Source organism: Egretta garzetta, unplaced genomic scaffold, assembly GCF_000687185.1.
Source record: "Egretta garzetta isolate BGI_Z169 unplaced genomic scaffold, ASM68718v1 scaffold577, whole genome shotgun sequence".
Taxonomy (NCBI): domain Eukaryota; kingdom Metazoa; phylum Chordata; class Aves; order Pelecaniformes; family Ardeidae; genus Egretta; species Egretta garzetta.
Window position 1 is genome coordinate 129,200 of NW_009260138.1, and position 13,908 is coordinate 143,107.

General features: G+C 53.6%; 1 protein-coding gene across 1 annotated transcript in view; it reads left to right on the plus strand.

Moving 5' to 3' along the window:
- Positions 1 to 13,908, plus strand: part of SLC4A3 (solute carrier family 4 member 3) — a 37,039-nt gene that overhangs the window by 14,026 nt on the left and 9,105 nt on the right. The window contains exons 5-13 of the mRNA XM_009641663.2: positions 430 to 641; positions 6,497 to 6,648; positions 7,276 to 7,456; positions 8,010 to 8,145; positions 8,234 to 8,408; positions 8,805 to 8,901; positions 10,691 to 10,875; positions 12,938 to 13,151; positions 13,467 to 13,688. Of these exons, the coding sequence (XP_009639958.1) occupies positions 430 to 641; positions 6,497 to 6,648; positions 7,276 to 7,456; positions 8,010 to 8,145; positions 8,234 to 8,408; positions 8,805 to 8,901; positions 10,691 to 10,875; positions 12,938 to 13,151; positions 13,467 to 13,688 (1,574 nt within the window). The remainder of the gene's footprint in view (positions 1 to 429; positions 642 to 6,496; positions 6,649 to 7,275; positions 7,457 to 8,009; positions 8,146 to 8,233; positions 8,409 to 8,804; positions 8,902 to 10,690; positions 10,876 to 12,937; positions 13,152 to 13,466; positions 13,689 to 13,908) is intronic.

Genomic DNA, 13,908 nt, shown 5'->3' on the forward strand with positions numbered 1-13,908 from the left:
CTGCTCCTCAGTGGGACAGTCACTCCCTGGGACTCCTGTGACCTCCTTAGGTCCATGGGATCCCCAGGTTGCAGGTTAGGGGGCACAGGGTGACACACGTGGAGTAGCCTCCCTCCCAGCTAACTTGCACTGTTGTGCTGACCTGCAGGCTGGGAAGCCCCAGGAGGCTCAGCTGGGTCAGGGGACCATGGGGCCATTGACTCAGAGGTGGGTCCCCGACTCTGACCACAAGCTGATCCCACTCTGTGGTGGGGGAAAGGAGGAGCAGAAAGGGCAACCTTTAGGTGTTGGGACAGGTGACTCCTGGCTCTCCTCCTTCTCAGGGACTTGTTGGTCAGGGCTGGGCCGAGGGACCTCAGTCCCTGAGAGGGGCTAGCGCCCATCCCCGCTCACCTCATTCGCTACCGTCTGTCTTTCTGGTTCCTACAGCCTCCCTGGGCCTCGGGAACGTCTGTCTCGTGGGTGGGAGAAGCGCAAGCCCTGGGGCCAGGTGGCAAGCGGACAACGGGTTACCTATGACTTGAAGGAGAGGATGTGCATCGGCAGCATGACCACGCTGGAGAGCGCGGCGTACCAGCGCGTCCCCACGGATGAGGCCGAGGCCCAGATGCTGGCATCTGCTGACTTGGACGGCATGAAAAGTGAGGCTTTGTGACACTACCTACATGACTAGTGCATGTGTCCCTTGCTTCTCCCTGCTTTGCCCTCTTCCCTAGGCATGGTCTTCAGTCTGCTGCAGCCCTCACGTCCCTGTCCCCCAGCCCCTGCTGTTCCAGCCCTGGCTCTTCTCTGTCAGCTTTGCAGTGTCCACTGTGCCGGTCCCCATGTTTCCAGCACCTCTACTCACACCCAGCCCACAGATGCTTGCTCTTCCACCCACCCCACTGCCCTCTCCAGTTCAGGGCTCCCTGCATTTTCCCTGAGACCCAGCTCTCTCCTCTCCTGACACACTTTCCCAGCGATCAGCCCTCTGTGCGACACACCAGCTCTAGCATCGCAGAAAGCCTGAGGTGAGGAGCCTCCCCTCTCCTCCGCTCCCCTGGCGGAGAGGCAGCTGCCCCCTCCGGAGCGCCTCGGAGGGGGACTGCCCCTGTGCGCTGCTCGAGGGCAGACAGAAGAGACGTCATGGAAATGCACGCTCCGGGCCCGAGGACATGGAGAATTCAATAGGTTGCTCTGCAGGCTGGAGAGGGAGGGAGACACCAGAGGGGAGCGAGGGAGAGAAGCAGTGCTGCACACACAGCCCGGCTGTCCCCGGGCCACGGGCGCTGTGTCCCTGGGCAGCTGGCACGAGAACCCGCAGCAGAGCAAGGATCCTGCTCCCAAGGAGCCGGTGGGGCAGCCCTCCAAGGAAGCATCCCCGGGTGGAGCCAGCCTTCCTGGGACCTCGTCAGTCCCCAGGGGCTGCTGCAGCCGGCACCTTCATGCCCCGTGAGGAGGGGAGCGAGGCACTGGGGCTGGCTCTGAGGCTGTGGTGAAGCCCCCCCAGGGGCAGCTTGCTTTCCACACGTCAGCCTGGCTACCCCGGCCCCTCCTCTGGAGGTGAGTGGCTCATGGCGCCTGACCCCTGACCTTCGCAAGGACAAAATGACAACCCTTCAGGAGAGAGAGGAGGCAGCGAAGGAATCGGAGGCGGGCAGCAGCCCGGAGGTAGCGATAAGCACCTGCATTCGTAACTCACTCGGCTATGAAGACTTCGATGAATTTGCCTTCAATTTTGAAGACTATGATTTATGGGAGGCCATCAGAAACCATCTGGGCTACCCAGGCGGGGAGCCCACCTGTAAGTACCAGAGCAGTGACCCCACGGTTGCATAGATCAGAGCCCCCAGCTAAAGTCCGTATCCCCCACCCTGTGTTTGCTGTCTGCACTCTCTCTGTGTCAGGTTGGTCTCCTGGTTATAGAGGAGGTACGGTCTGCCCCACTGCGTGCCTGGGGACACTGGTGGAACTGTCTGGTGTCTGTGTGTCTGTCCAGGGTCTTTGTACAGATCTGTGTCGTAGTGCTGAGGTGCTTCCCTGCGTGTGTTTCACTTGAATAGTTCTGGAGGCAGCTGCATCTTGCTGTTTGGGCTTATTGGGATGTGGCTGGTGCTGTGGCCAGAGAAAAAGCAGCTGCTCCGAGGGGTGTATAAGGACAGAGACATTTCCCCTTCCATCTGTGGCACAAGGTGACAGTGTGCTGCTGCTCTGTTCGCTGGAATTCGAGCTGAGCTGCGGATCCGACAGCAGCGGTGGGTATCAGGTTCTTGGCTCTGTGTGTAGCCTAATGCCCGGAGGAAAAAATAACCTAGTCCCTGTGTCTGCAGGCTTGAGTGTGGCTATGAAACTAGTTAATGGCAGGCTGGCCAGCGTGCCTGGACGGGGAAAAGAGGAAGGAAGTGAGAGTGGGAAAAGCAGGGAAGGAGAGAGTAGGAATCCCGGGAGTGAAGATTGTCTTTCTGCTCTCCGCATCTGTTTCCGTACCTGCGCATCTCTTGAGCTGGGTCTCTGGGCCACCCCAGGGACTGCGCAGAAACCGGAGCCTCGCTCCCACCTCGCGCAAGTGGTCCTTCCTTGGCAGAGGCTGGTAACTCACAGTTAAAGGGAAGTTTTGCATGTCACTTTGGGAATGACACTGTTTATATCCATAGCTCTGTGACAGCTGCACAAATGTCCTCATCTGGATTGTGGTCTAATTTTTCAAGGGATTTTAGGAGTGCATACGGGAGGGTGGCGTGGCCCCAGAACCAGCTTTGCATGCAGGAGAGGTGAGGCAGAATGCTTGCAACAGGGACTCAGGTTCAGTTTCTGGCTCTGCTGCAGCCTCTCTGTGTGATCTCAGGCAAAACACTTAATGTCCCCTGCCTCTCAGTCCCGGCATCATGTTCTCTTTCTCAGCTGGTCCACCTTTACCAGTCTATGTGCTTCTGCAGGGACCAGCAAGTGGGGATTTGCCTCTGGCTGGGTCTGCTACTTGTTATTGTAAATTGATAGACCAGTATAGTAGCAGCAAAGTTCAAAATAGAAACCTGGAGCAAATTGGCTCCATCAGCTGTCCTGAGCTGAGCAAACTTTACATTAAAAGTGTGAGAGATTGCCCAAAGTTCTCCCAGGAAAGGATGGCCGTTCTTGGGAATGTAGAAGGGGCAGATTGCTTCCGTAAGGTGTGATATGCATGACTTATAAAGTGGGGAAATCTGGCTTGCTAGCAGTTAACACATTCATTGATTGCTACAGCTAATACTGCAGGTGCCTGATATAGTATGGACTGTAGAGTCAACTCTTAATTATTTCTGCACTATGAATCCACACTGTGGATTAATTCTGCAGAGAGAGGTGGCGGAGGCAGAGAAGGCAGAGTCACCAGAGTCAGTTCTGTGCAGCTTACATCCAGCCAGTCCCACTTGCTCAGCTACTTACTCTGTGGCAGTACCTCTTCCGGGACCAACTCAGATCCAGAGGAAATTAATAGCTTTTGAGCAGAGTAGAGTCCTTGTTGCGCCTGAGCTGGCCTCCTTGCTCTCCTTTTAGTGTTCAGAGCACGGGGAGTGCTGTGCAGGCACACCTGGGTGGCAGCAGGGATGAGCTGGGGTCCAGCTGTCCCCATCACATTGAACTCTGCATCAGCCAGGAGAGACCTGGGTTCTGGGCAGGGCAGGGCAGTAGCTTTTTCCAGAAGCCAGCATAGGGTTGTGACTTGCTGTATGTTGATTAGTGTTTTGTTTAGTCTAATTTTAAATATTCCAAGAGATGGGGTTTCAATCTTTTTTTTTTCTTGCTATAACGTAACCATTAGGGTATGTGGGAAGTGTGCACCATCCCTGTGATGCCAGGCTAGCAAGTTGCTCTCTAGTACTGGTCCAACAACTCTGATGCCTCTTTCTGGGCTTCCTGCTTGCGGACAGAGGGCAGTGAAAGGAGGGAAGCAGGAGCTAACACACAAATTGAAGGCAAACACCCGCTGAGTTGGACTGACTAGCACAGGCACTCTTGGGCAAGACTTTAACTAGTGCAACATCACATTTGTCATGTTGAGATTTAAGCTGGCAGAAAAGGAACGTGGTCATCCCAAGAAGTCTGACTGATGGAAGCCAACGGGGCAAGAAGATCTTCTTGCTGTAGGAGGTGCTGTGTGGGAGGGTGACATACCACTTCGTTGTAGTGAAGCCACCATAGGAATCATGCTCTGTCCTCAGACATTGTCACTGTCTCATGCTCTGCTCCTGGGGAGCACTGGAGAGGAGGTACAGCAAGAGCTGTCTTTGGCTGCTTCATCTCACCCTGGGGAGTTTGGCTTTAAGCAAGGAGGGCAGAACTATGCCCTGGGCACATCACCCTTTGATCTCAGTCCAAGATCCTGTCCTGAGTAAGGACCTCAGACTTAGGTGCTTACTTGAGCTTGACTTTCATTTGGGGGAAGCACTGACCTGATGGGACACAGAAAGTCTCGCTGTAGAGCAGTCTGGAGCACCTCAGCTGAGCTCTGCGTGGGACTCCCCAAACCAGTGGCGTCTTCCAAAATTAAGCCCATGTGCCCACCCTGCTCCTATGAGTTGTCTCCCCCAGCTGGCATCTCAGTAGCCACAAGCACTGCCAAGGGAGAGCAGCAAAGTGGATTGCTTCTTTCTTCTGTAGGGCTCTGGAGGTGTACCTTCGCTGGCTCGCTCTGGGCCTGTGGCACTACGGCTCCAGTCCCTGTCAGCAAGTGTGGGAGTCACTGGAGATGCTGGCAGGAAACTTGTCTCCTTTCGTTTTGTCTGTCCTCTGGGCATATGGTGACTGAGGCTGAATGCCTGTGTGTGCTTTCTAGGGCTGTTGCTTAAGAGCACTGTGTGGAAGGTTGGCATCGCCACGGAGGAGGCTTGCCGTGCTCGGGGTGAGCTCTCTGTCTTGCTGGGCAGAGTGTGCCCTGGCCCTGTTCTTCTAGGGGCACGGTGGGAATGAGTCCCAGAGTGCATAGGAGACTCAGAAGCCTGGTGAACTGTTTGTTTATGCACAAATCCACACCAAGTCCGATGAAATGCATGCTGTGCATGCGGGAATTGAGAAATCCATGCAAAAGTCCAAGGAAGCCCCACACGTGCCCGGATCCCAGAAACATACATAGTGGTGGGCAGTTATTGGCTCCTATCGACGTTGCAGTGCAGTAAGTGGAGCAGGGAGGAGTTCAGCCGTCAGCAGGACGTGCATCAGCAGGGCAGCCAATGGGGGAAAATGCCCTGAGGCTCAGTATTGATTCATTTTGTATTTAATTTAGCAACCCAGATTTCCAAGGAGCAAGGCCATGGTATGCCTGGCCTGATGCTGGGTTGTGTCTTTCCATGCCAGAGATGCATGGATATTTTCCTGCAATATCAAAGAGACTACTTGGCTGTCAAGCCCAGTGCTTTTCACTACCTCTCATGACCTGAGAGCTGCAGGTCTTGAAGCCTGGTGCAGAAAGGTACAGGGAGACTGAACATTCATCCCAGCCAATGGAGAGCTGCCCTTGGTCCCCCAGGGAGAGGACCTTGGCTTTGCCTTACAAGCAGGGCCAGCAAGCCTCGATGGACCAAAGCTGAGCAAAACCCCTGTCTCCGTGATCTACCTGGGGGAGCCTGCCCATTCTGGAGCTGGGCTCTGAGGCCTTCTCCATCCCCATGGGCTGTCTGTGCTGAAGAAGATACACTTGCTGTCCCTGGGTACTGTCCAAGGAAGCTACTCTCCATGGCAGGCTATTGCCCAGGTGCTGTTTCTCTGGAATTGCAAAAAGGGCCTGGCATGGTTGAGGACAGGTTCTGGTGGGTGCTGGGTAGCCAACAGCACCGATAGCTTGGTGGTGGGTCTGTAATGCAGCCTCAACAGCCTCTCTGGAGGCTTCAGGAGGCTTTGATTCAGCCAGCTGAACTCTGTAACGCAGACCTTTCAGAGGGCATTACAGCAGCACTGCGGATCATCTAGAAAGAGTGATAGCTGGACTTAACTGCCTAGCCTCCATGCCAGCCCCCATCTCATTGCACAATTAAATAAAACAGTCATTGATATTTCCACGTGTCTCCCAGACCAGCAGCTAAATATCCTTCCCCTTCACTGCCCTTTACGCTTGCTGAGCACCAAGCTTTCCTCCAGTGGGAGAAATGAGCCCCAGCCAGGTGCCTGTGCTGTCTGGGTGCAGAGCTGTGCAGACAAGGGTTCAGGTTGCTTCTCATTGAGGGAGTATGGGAAGGGTTCATGCCCCATTTACTCAGGTACCATGAATAAAAGCTTTTGCAATGGTGCTCCAGTGTATGCACAGCCTGGGTGGAAGCCGCCTTCTTGAAGGAATTAGCTGTCAGATGTCTGGAAGAGCTGAAAGTAGGCAGATGAGGCAGGAAGGATCTTCAAAGGTCTTGAGGATGATGGTGAGTGCTCCAGCTGCCAGGGCTTTGCTAGCGTAAGCTAATGAGAGAAGAGTGGGCTTGGATGTGTTTCCCTGCCAGACAGTATGTTTCCAGTAGACACACTGGTGGTCTTTTTTCCTTTCCCATGTCTTCAGGCCACCGTTTTGAAGATAACCCTGGTGTGAGGAGGCATCTGATGAAAAAACCATCTCGGAGTCAGATCACCAGGACAAGCAAAAAACTAGCATCGACTCCATCTGTGAAGAAAAAGAAGAAGAAGAAGAAGTTGGATAGAAAGCCCCATGAGGTATCCATGTGCTGTCCTCCCACACGTGTTCAGAAGCCATAAATCAGGACTAGAGGCACTTTGTAAAGTGATAAATGTGGTTTCAATATAATTAATTCTATACATGACCTTGGGGGTGACATTTCAAGCTCTTATCCGTTATCATGAGGGCTGAAAATAAACTATTTTCAACAACAGTGGAGATTTATCTGAAATCACAAAGCTTCAACCTTAGGAAAGATGTTAAAAAGTCACAAAAATTGGTAGTGCTGTTGTGGCAGCACAGTAACGACACCATCTCTGGTAAGTGTGGGAAGTTCTGGGGGAACTAAGAAGCAGGCAGAGGACAAAAGTGTCACAGTTTGGTAGAGGGGTGCAGCATTGCATCATTCTCTCTCCTCTGCCTATGCCATCTGACCTGGAGCTTTCTGGTGTTCCATGTGCTGATGGAAGCTCCTGCCATGCTACCAGTGATATTGGTCCTCGCTGCTTCTGTTCACCAAACCTCTGGTTAACTAAGGCAGGTTTGCTCAGGCAGTGTTTTAGACCAAGTGGTGCCTTGAGAACAAACCTGAGTCATTCCATGTATTGTTGATAGAGCTGTATGCATCAGGGGAAGTCTCATGTCCCTGCTGTAATTTGCACTAGGTGTTTGTGGAGCTGAACGAGTTGGTGGTGGATAAGAACCAGGAGATGCACTGGAGGGAGACGGCCCGCTGGATCAAGTTTGAGGAGGATGTAGAGGAGGACACAGCAAGGTGGGGGAAACCCCATGTGGCTTCACTGTCCTTCCGCAGCCTGTTGGAGCTCAGGAAGACGATTGCCCACGGTGAGTCAGGAACTGTGGGCCAGGGTTTGCGTGTTGCTCTGGGACAGGTTTTGCTGGACAGCTTCTATCACTGTTTGCCCCCTCATGGAGGCAGTCCAACAGTGTCTGTGTCCAGTCTCCTTGTAGGTTTTGCAGAGACAGACCATCCTGCAGCCTGTTTGCCAGGGTTTGCATTAGCCCAAGGGTGCCTGTGTTGGATCCTTGCCCTGCTTTGCTGCTCTCAGGCACATGGTAGCTGTAACTCCCAGCTGTGCTGGAGCCTGCAGGTCTTTGACCCATCTTTGGTGTGAAACATCAAGTCTGGTCAGGGTGGGAGACCAAAATGAGAGGGAGGTACCAAAGCTACCTAGTGTATCTCAGAGCTTTTGGGTTCTCCTGGGACAAGGGTTTACACAGAGGACGTGGGACACCTGGACTTAGGGCATTTATCAACTGAGACAATCTGTAGCCCAACCAAAGCCTGGTTCCTGGTGGGATGGCTGTGGCCCCAGAGTGTGCATGTGTGGGGGAGTGCTGCACACTAGGAGCAGGGCTCTTCCCCTCCTGCTGGCAGGCGCCGTCCTCCTTGACCTGGAGCAGACCACGCTGCCTGGCATTGCTCACCTCATGGTGGAGACCATGATCATCTCTGACCAGATCAGAGCGGAGGACCGAGCCAACGTGCTGCGTGCCCTGCTGCTGAAGCACAGGTAGGTGGTACATGGCCGAGGGGGTTGTCTGCGAGCCCCGGGTGGCACAGGAGGTGGGTCCCCTTATGACTGCTGCTGTCCCCCTCAGCCACCCCAATGATGAGAAGGAGGGCTTCTTCCCAAGGAACCACTCCAGCTCCAGCATGAACTCTATTGTGGGGAACCACCACCACAACCACACCACTGACACCTGCATGCCCCTCATGGGGGAAGAGCGCATCGAGATGGCTGACCCCAAGGCTCATGAGACCGAGTGCAAGGAGGTGAGGGTGACATGGGAGGTTACTGCTTCTTTTTCCACACTCTGGGGACCACTGTTGGCTGGCAACAGCTGTTGGCACCCACTTCTGGGCTCCTTCATGGAGGACCTTGTACTTGCAAGGGCTGAGCTCCCCTGGATCACCTGGAGCACTGGAAATCAGGTCGCTGCGTTATGATTTCGGGACCTAATTTTAGCCTCATACTGTATGCAAATATCTGCTTGAGCATGCAATGGCAGCCGCAGCCCTGGCGCTTGCAGGGTGGCTGTTCACTGTGGGGGTGCCTTGCCTGTGAAGCAGGGTGTCAGGCGTGCAGATATGTGCAGTGGGTGCAGGGCTGTGTAGGGAGACCAAGGCACAGGAACTCCATCCTTAGTTGTTTATATTTTTCCCCAGCAGAAAAACCCTCATCTCCACAACTCTGAGGGCCACCGTAAATACCTGAAGCTGATGGAGAAGATCCCTGAAGATGCAGAGGCCACAGTGGTTCTTGTGGGTAAGAGGCAGCATGTAGAGTCCCCTGATGCCAAAAGAGACCAGTTCAGATCCTGGTCTGACTCCAGCTGTCTGTGCCCTTCCTCCTGAGGGGTATTTGGTCATCTTGTACGTGTTCCCAAAGTTCAACTGGAGAGGGAGCCTTGTACACTCTCTCCTTTGGTGACAACACACGTTTTGTTTGTGTGTGGTAAATGTAAAGGATGCCTAGGTAGTTTCTTTCCTAAACTAAGAGGTTGATAGACACTGCTGCTGGGAGCTGGGGCCCAGCTTAGAGGACAAAGTCCTGCTAGGCTCACCAGAACATCCCATTTTGCAGCTCAGAAGTGGGTAAGCACTGCCTGAGGGACTGATGGCCAGGCACTGACTGCTGTCAGGCCTCATGCTGTCCTCTGACCATTGCTTCCCTCCATCTGGCCTCTTCACACCTCGCCAGCAGCTGGCCCCTGCCCCTGACCAGTGTTGGTTGCTGGTTGTGTGTGCCAGGGAGCTTGGAGTTTATGGAAGCAGGGCCTGGCTGGTGGCAAGGTCTTGGGTATCAACCATAGTGCTGCCAGGAGATATTTCTTGTTTCAAGAGGGCTGTGAGCAGGCAGGCTCGAGCATCAGTGGGCTTGGTGCCTTCTGACCACAAGAGTGGTCCTTCTCAGCACTTTGCTGGCATTAACATCTCAGCACACACAGCTACGCTACAAGCAAAGCAAATGTCATTGCCTGTCCAGTAGATGAAAAGCTCAGGCAAAGAGGCTTGGCAGCTCAACCAAGCTGATGCTTAACCATGATGAGGCCAAATCTGCTTCATAAACACACTTTGAATACACAGATAACTATAAACAGTGGACATTTCTGAGGTAAGGCTGTGTCTTGGGTTTTGCTTGGCCACTCGGATGGCCCAGATTCACCAGTCTAACAGAGAACACAGCTCTTTGCTGGATGCAGATGGCAGAAAGATCAGTAATAATGCCACAGAAATACAAGTATTCAATAAACATTTGTGTTCGGTAGGGGAAGGAAGCGGCTGGTATGCCGGAGGATGCGGGAGTACTTCCCAATCTGTTAGGAACCGAGGAGGCTGCCAAGCATTGATGAGATGTGGACATGGTAAAACAAACTGTGCAGTTTGCACCTATGAGTCTTTAGAGAACTGGCTCATTTTCATCTGAAAAAAAAAAAAAGTCTAGGAATACAAGGAACATACGAGAAAACCAGAAGAAAGCTCATGGCATCAGTGCTCAAGAAGGGAAGGACAGTGATCCAGTACCTATAGGTTGTTCAACCTGACGTCTTTCCCAGCCAACATAATGGCAGAGCTAATATGGGATTCAATTAATAAAGAGCTAAAGAAAAAGAGTGTAATTATTGCCAAGCAGTGAGGTTTATGGGAAATAGGTCATGTCAAGCAAACCTGATTTCATTCTTTGATGAGATGAGAAGTTTGTTTGATAAAAGTAACACGTAAGAGACTTCCTTTCATAAGGCAGTGGCTTAGCAGAAACCAACCTTCTGATGTAAAATTAGCCCCTTATAGGGTAAGTAGAGCCCATCTGTAGGAGATTAAGAATGGGCTAACTGGGAAGCTAAAGAAAGTAGCACTGCTTGGGAGTGGTCAGTGAACAGGGGACTTGGAGCAGTCCTTGGCATGAAGCTCAATGCTGTGTCAGTGGTCTGGAGACAAGTACAGGACTGCAGGGCTCATGGGAACTCCCAAAAATCCCTTTTTCCACTGTTAAAGGCAGCCCAGTACAGCTCACCCCAATGATTAACTCTACTGAAAACATTGCCTCCTGGCAGGTTGTGTGCAGTTCCTGGAGCAGCCAACTATGGCCTTTGTCCGATTAAATGAGGCCGTCTTCCTGGAATCTGTCTTGGAGGTCCCGATTCCTGTCAGATTCATCTTTGTGCTGCTGGGACCGAGCCAGGCCAACATGGACTACCATGAAATTGGCCGCTCAATCTCTACGCTCATGTCCGACAAGGTGAGGAGCCATGGGCGGTGATGCTGGCACAGACAAGGGACTTTCAGTAGCTCCTCAGAAGTCAGTCCTTGGATGAGAGTGCTGGGAGACACTGTGCAAAGGCCCAGGTGGGGCAGGCTGGCATGAGCACTTGGGATTTTTAAGAGCAGCCTGGCTTGACCAAGGTAGGATGTTCCAGTACGGAGGGAAGAGTAGGACAGATGCTTGGCTGGGACACAGAGTGCTAGGCTGAGTGAAAAAAGGGGCCGTATGTGAAAGCAGGAGCAAAGGACTGCTCAAGGTCAGAGAAGTTGTGTTCAGTTGACGTTTCGCAAACAGAGAGGAGAGCAGGCTGAGCAGTGCCTGTGACCATATGACGCCTGGCCCAGGCCACACTGACAAAAAGACCCAGCAATGCCTGGGGACTGTTGTCAAGTGTTTGGACGAAGCTTTCTAGCTGAGTCCCATGGCTGGGCATCCATGCAGAGGAGCACATCCATGCAGGAGAAGAGATGAGGAGGCAGGAAGGTTTTTCTGCCAAGCATGTGCACTGCTAGAAGTCCCCCATCTGGCTAGATGGCAGGAAAGTGAAATTCATTATCCTGTTAAGGAATTAAAGGCAAAAGGCAATCCGAGCATCTGCTGCATACATGCAGGACAGGAGAATCAGAGGTTCACAGGGTCCTCCTGGCTGGTGCCATTTAACTATAACTGAGTAACAAACCTGCCTGTCCTGTCACCAGTGCACAACTCTCCCTGAACTGGGGCCTGAAAGGTCCGCTCAGAGCAGGTAGGTTGTGGTCAACAAGGGCTCCCAGCTGAAAGATTCTTTCCCAGGAGTTGCACAGGGCTGTGGTGAGGTGAGGTGCCATATTCCAGCTTCAGCACTGCGGTTGTGGGCTGATCTTGCTCATTTGAGCCTCTGCTCCTCTGTTGCTGGAAGAGGGGAGCTGGCTGCTGCAGCTGGGGCTGGCCGTAGCAAGGTTACACACTGGCTGGCGCCATGAAGAGAGTACGGTATCATTTACAGTTTGAAGCTGTGGCTCCAGGGAGTCTGTGTGCTGCAGGGACCTTAGCTGTCCCCTACCTGCTTTACAGGCTGTTCACTTGTTCATATTTCTCCAGCCCTTTCTCTGCAGACACGTTCCAGAGGCAATGCAGCACTTCTGCCCATTTGCCAGCACCTCTCTGCCTATCTGCAGTAGTGCTGTCCCCTTATGGTCTCTTTGGAGTCCTTGTCATCTTGCCCTTGCTGTCAGGAGTATCTCGCCTTTTCTGCCTGGGTTCCCTTGCATGGCTTCCATCATGCTATAGGCTCCTGTTTTCCCTCCCTCTCCCATGTGGGGACTCCCAAGAGTCTCTTACGCTCCCTGCTCAGGTCCTGGTACTTGTGTTTTATTTGCAGTGCTTTAGGGCTCCACTAGCTTCTCCCTCAAAACAAACCCAAGACCAGACTAGGAGGACATCAGTCTGTTGCAGAGTCCTAATTTTGAGCTGCAGGGACAGGGAAAGACTTTCATCTCTGTGGTGCCTGGCTTCTGGTACATCTCTGGGCTGGGCTCTGAACAAGAGCCCTGCAGGACTGAGCAATGACATGCAGAGCTAGTAAGGAGAAGGATCTTGGCCTGATGGAGGCCCAGTGATCTGGTGTGAACAGAGGCACAGGTTGGTCAGGTGTAGCATCTAGCCTAGGGAACGAGAGGCAGCAGGATAGCTGGGAAGCACAGATCTGATGTTCCTTGATGGAGAAGTCCCATGAGAGGCACCCTGTGGCCTGGCAGAGCATGCAGCTGGCAGAGGTGCTGCAGGAGCACAGTCTTGGGCAAGAGCAGTGGGGCTTGGGGGAGAAAAGCCAGAGCAAGGAGGTCACTGGAAAGGATAGATAGGAAAGGGAGGAGAGACATGGGATTAGATGAGGGTAGAAGGGCAAGGAGGCGGGATTCAGGAGTGTGGGTGGCAGTAGTGAGACAAGTGGGTGGAGGGAGCAGGATGTTACTGTATGGTCACAGCAAGCATTGTGTTTCCAGGCTGTAGGTAGCTGGTCTGAGCCTTCTCCCTTTCTCTTTTTCCCTGCCCCTCTCAGCACTTCCACGAGGCTGCATACATGGCAGATGACCGTCAAGACCTCCTCAACGCAATCAACGAGTTCTTGGACTGCAGCATTGTCATCCCCCCATCGGAGGTGGAGGGGAAAGACTTGCTCAAATCCATTGCTACCTTCCAGAAGTTGCTACTGAGGAAGAGGAAGGAGAGGGAGCAGAAGTCCATGAAGGAGGGAGCTGTCCAGGAAGCTAAAGGTCTCTCCACTCACATTTGGGCAAAAGAGTTTGTGCCTAGTGCCCTGCGTGCCCCAGTGGGCTCTCCCCTCACAGAGCCTGGCAGAGGGGTGAGCAGGGCCTGGCTCCTGCAGTGGGCAGTGGGGATTGGGGCAAGGGGAGGCAGGACAGTGGCTGTGGGCAGCTCTGGCAGCTGGGGGCAGTGGGATGTGGTCGCAGGAGGCCCACCAGGTTAGCACCGCTGGAGGAAGGTCTCCGTGGGGTATGGGGCAGAGGGACAGCCCAAAGGTGGACCTGTGTTCCCTTGCTCAAGCCCTGCCCTCCATGCACCCCCAGAGCTGTGTGAAGTGAAAGCTGAGGAAGAAGAGGAGGAAGCTGAGGACGACCCTTTGAAGCGGACCGGGATATTTTTTGGAGGTCTGGTTCGGGACATAAAGCGCAGGTACCCCAAATACCTCAGTGACATCAGAGACGCCTTGCACAGCCAGTGTCTCGCGGCCGTTCTCTTCATCTACTTTGCTGCTCTCTCTCCTGCCATCACCTTCGGGGGACTCCTAGGTAATGGGCCTGCTTTCTGGTCTGCTCTTTGCACGCTGGGACACTGGCTGTGTCTGTGTGATGCTGTGCTGGGGTGGGCTTCGGCGCTGCTCGCTCGGGGAGAGCGGCAGCACTGTGCCTCAGCTGCTGCCTTGTCCCCTCCCTGCCGCTTGGCCTCTCCAGCCTCGGCTTCCCCGGCTCCCTCCGTGCTCCCCGCCCAAACCAGGGGACCCCCGGACGA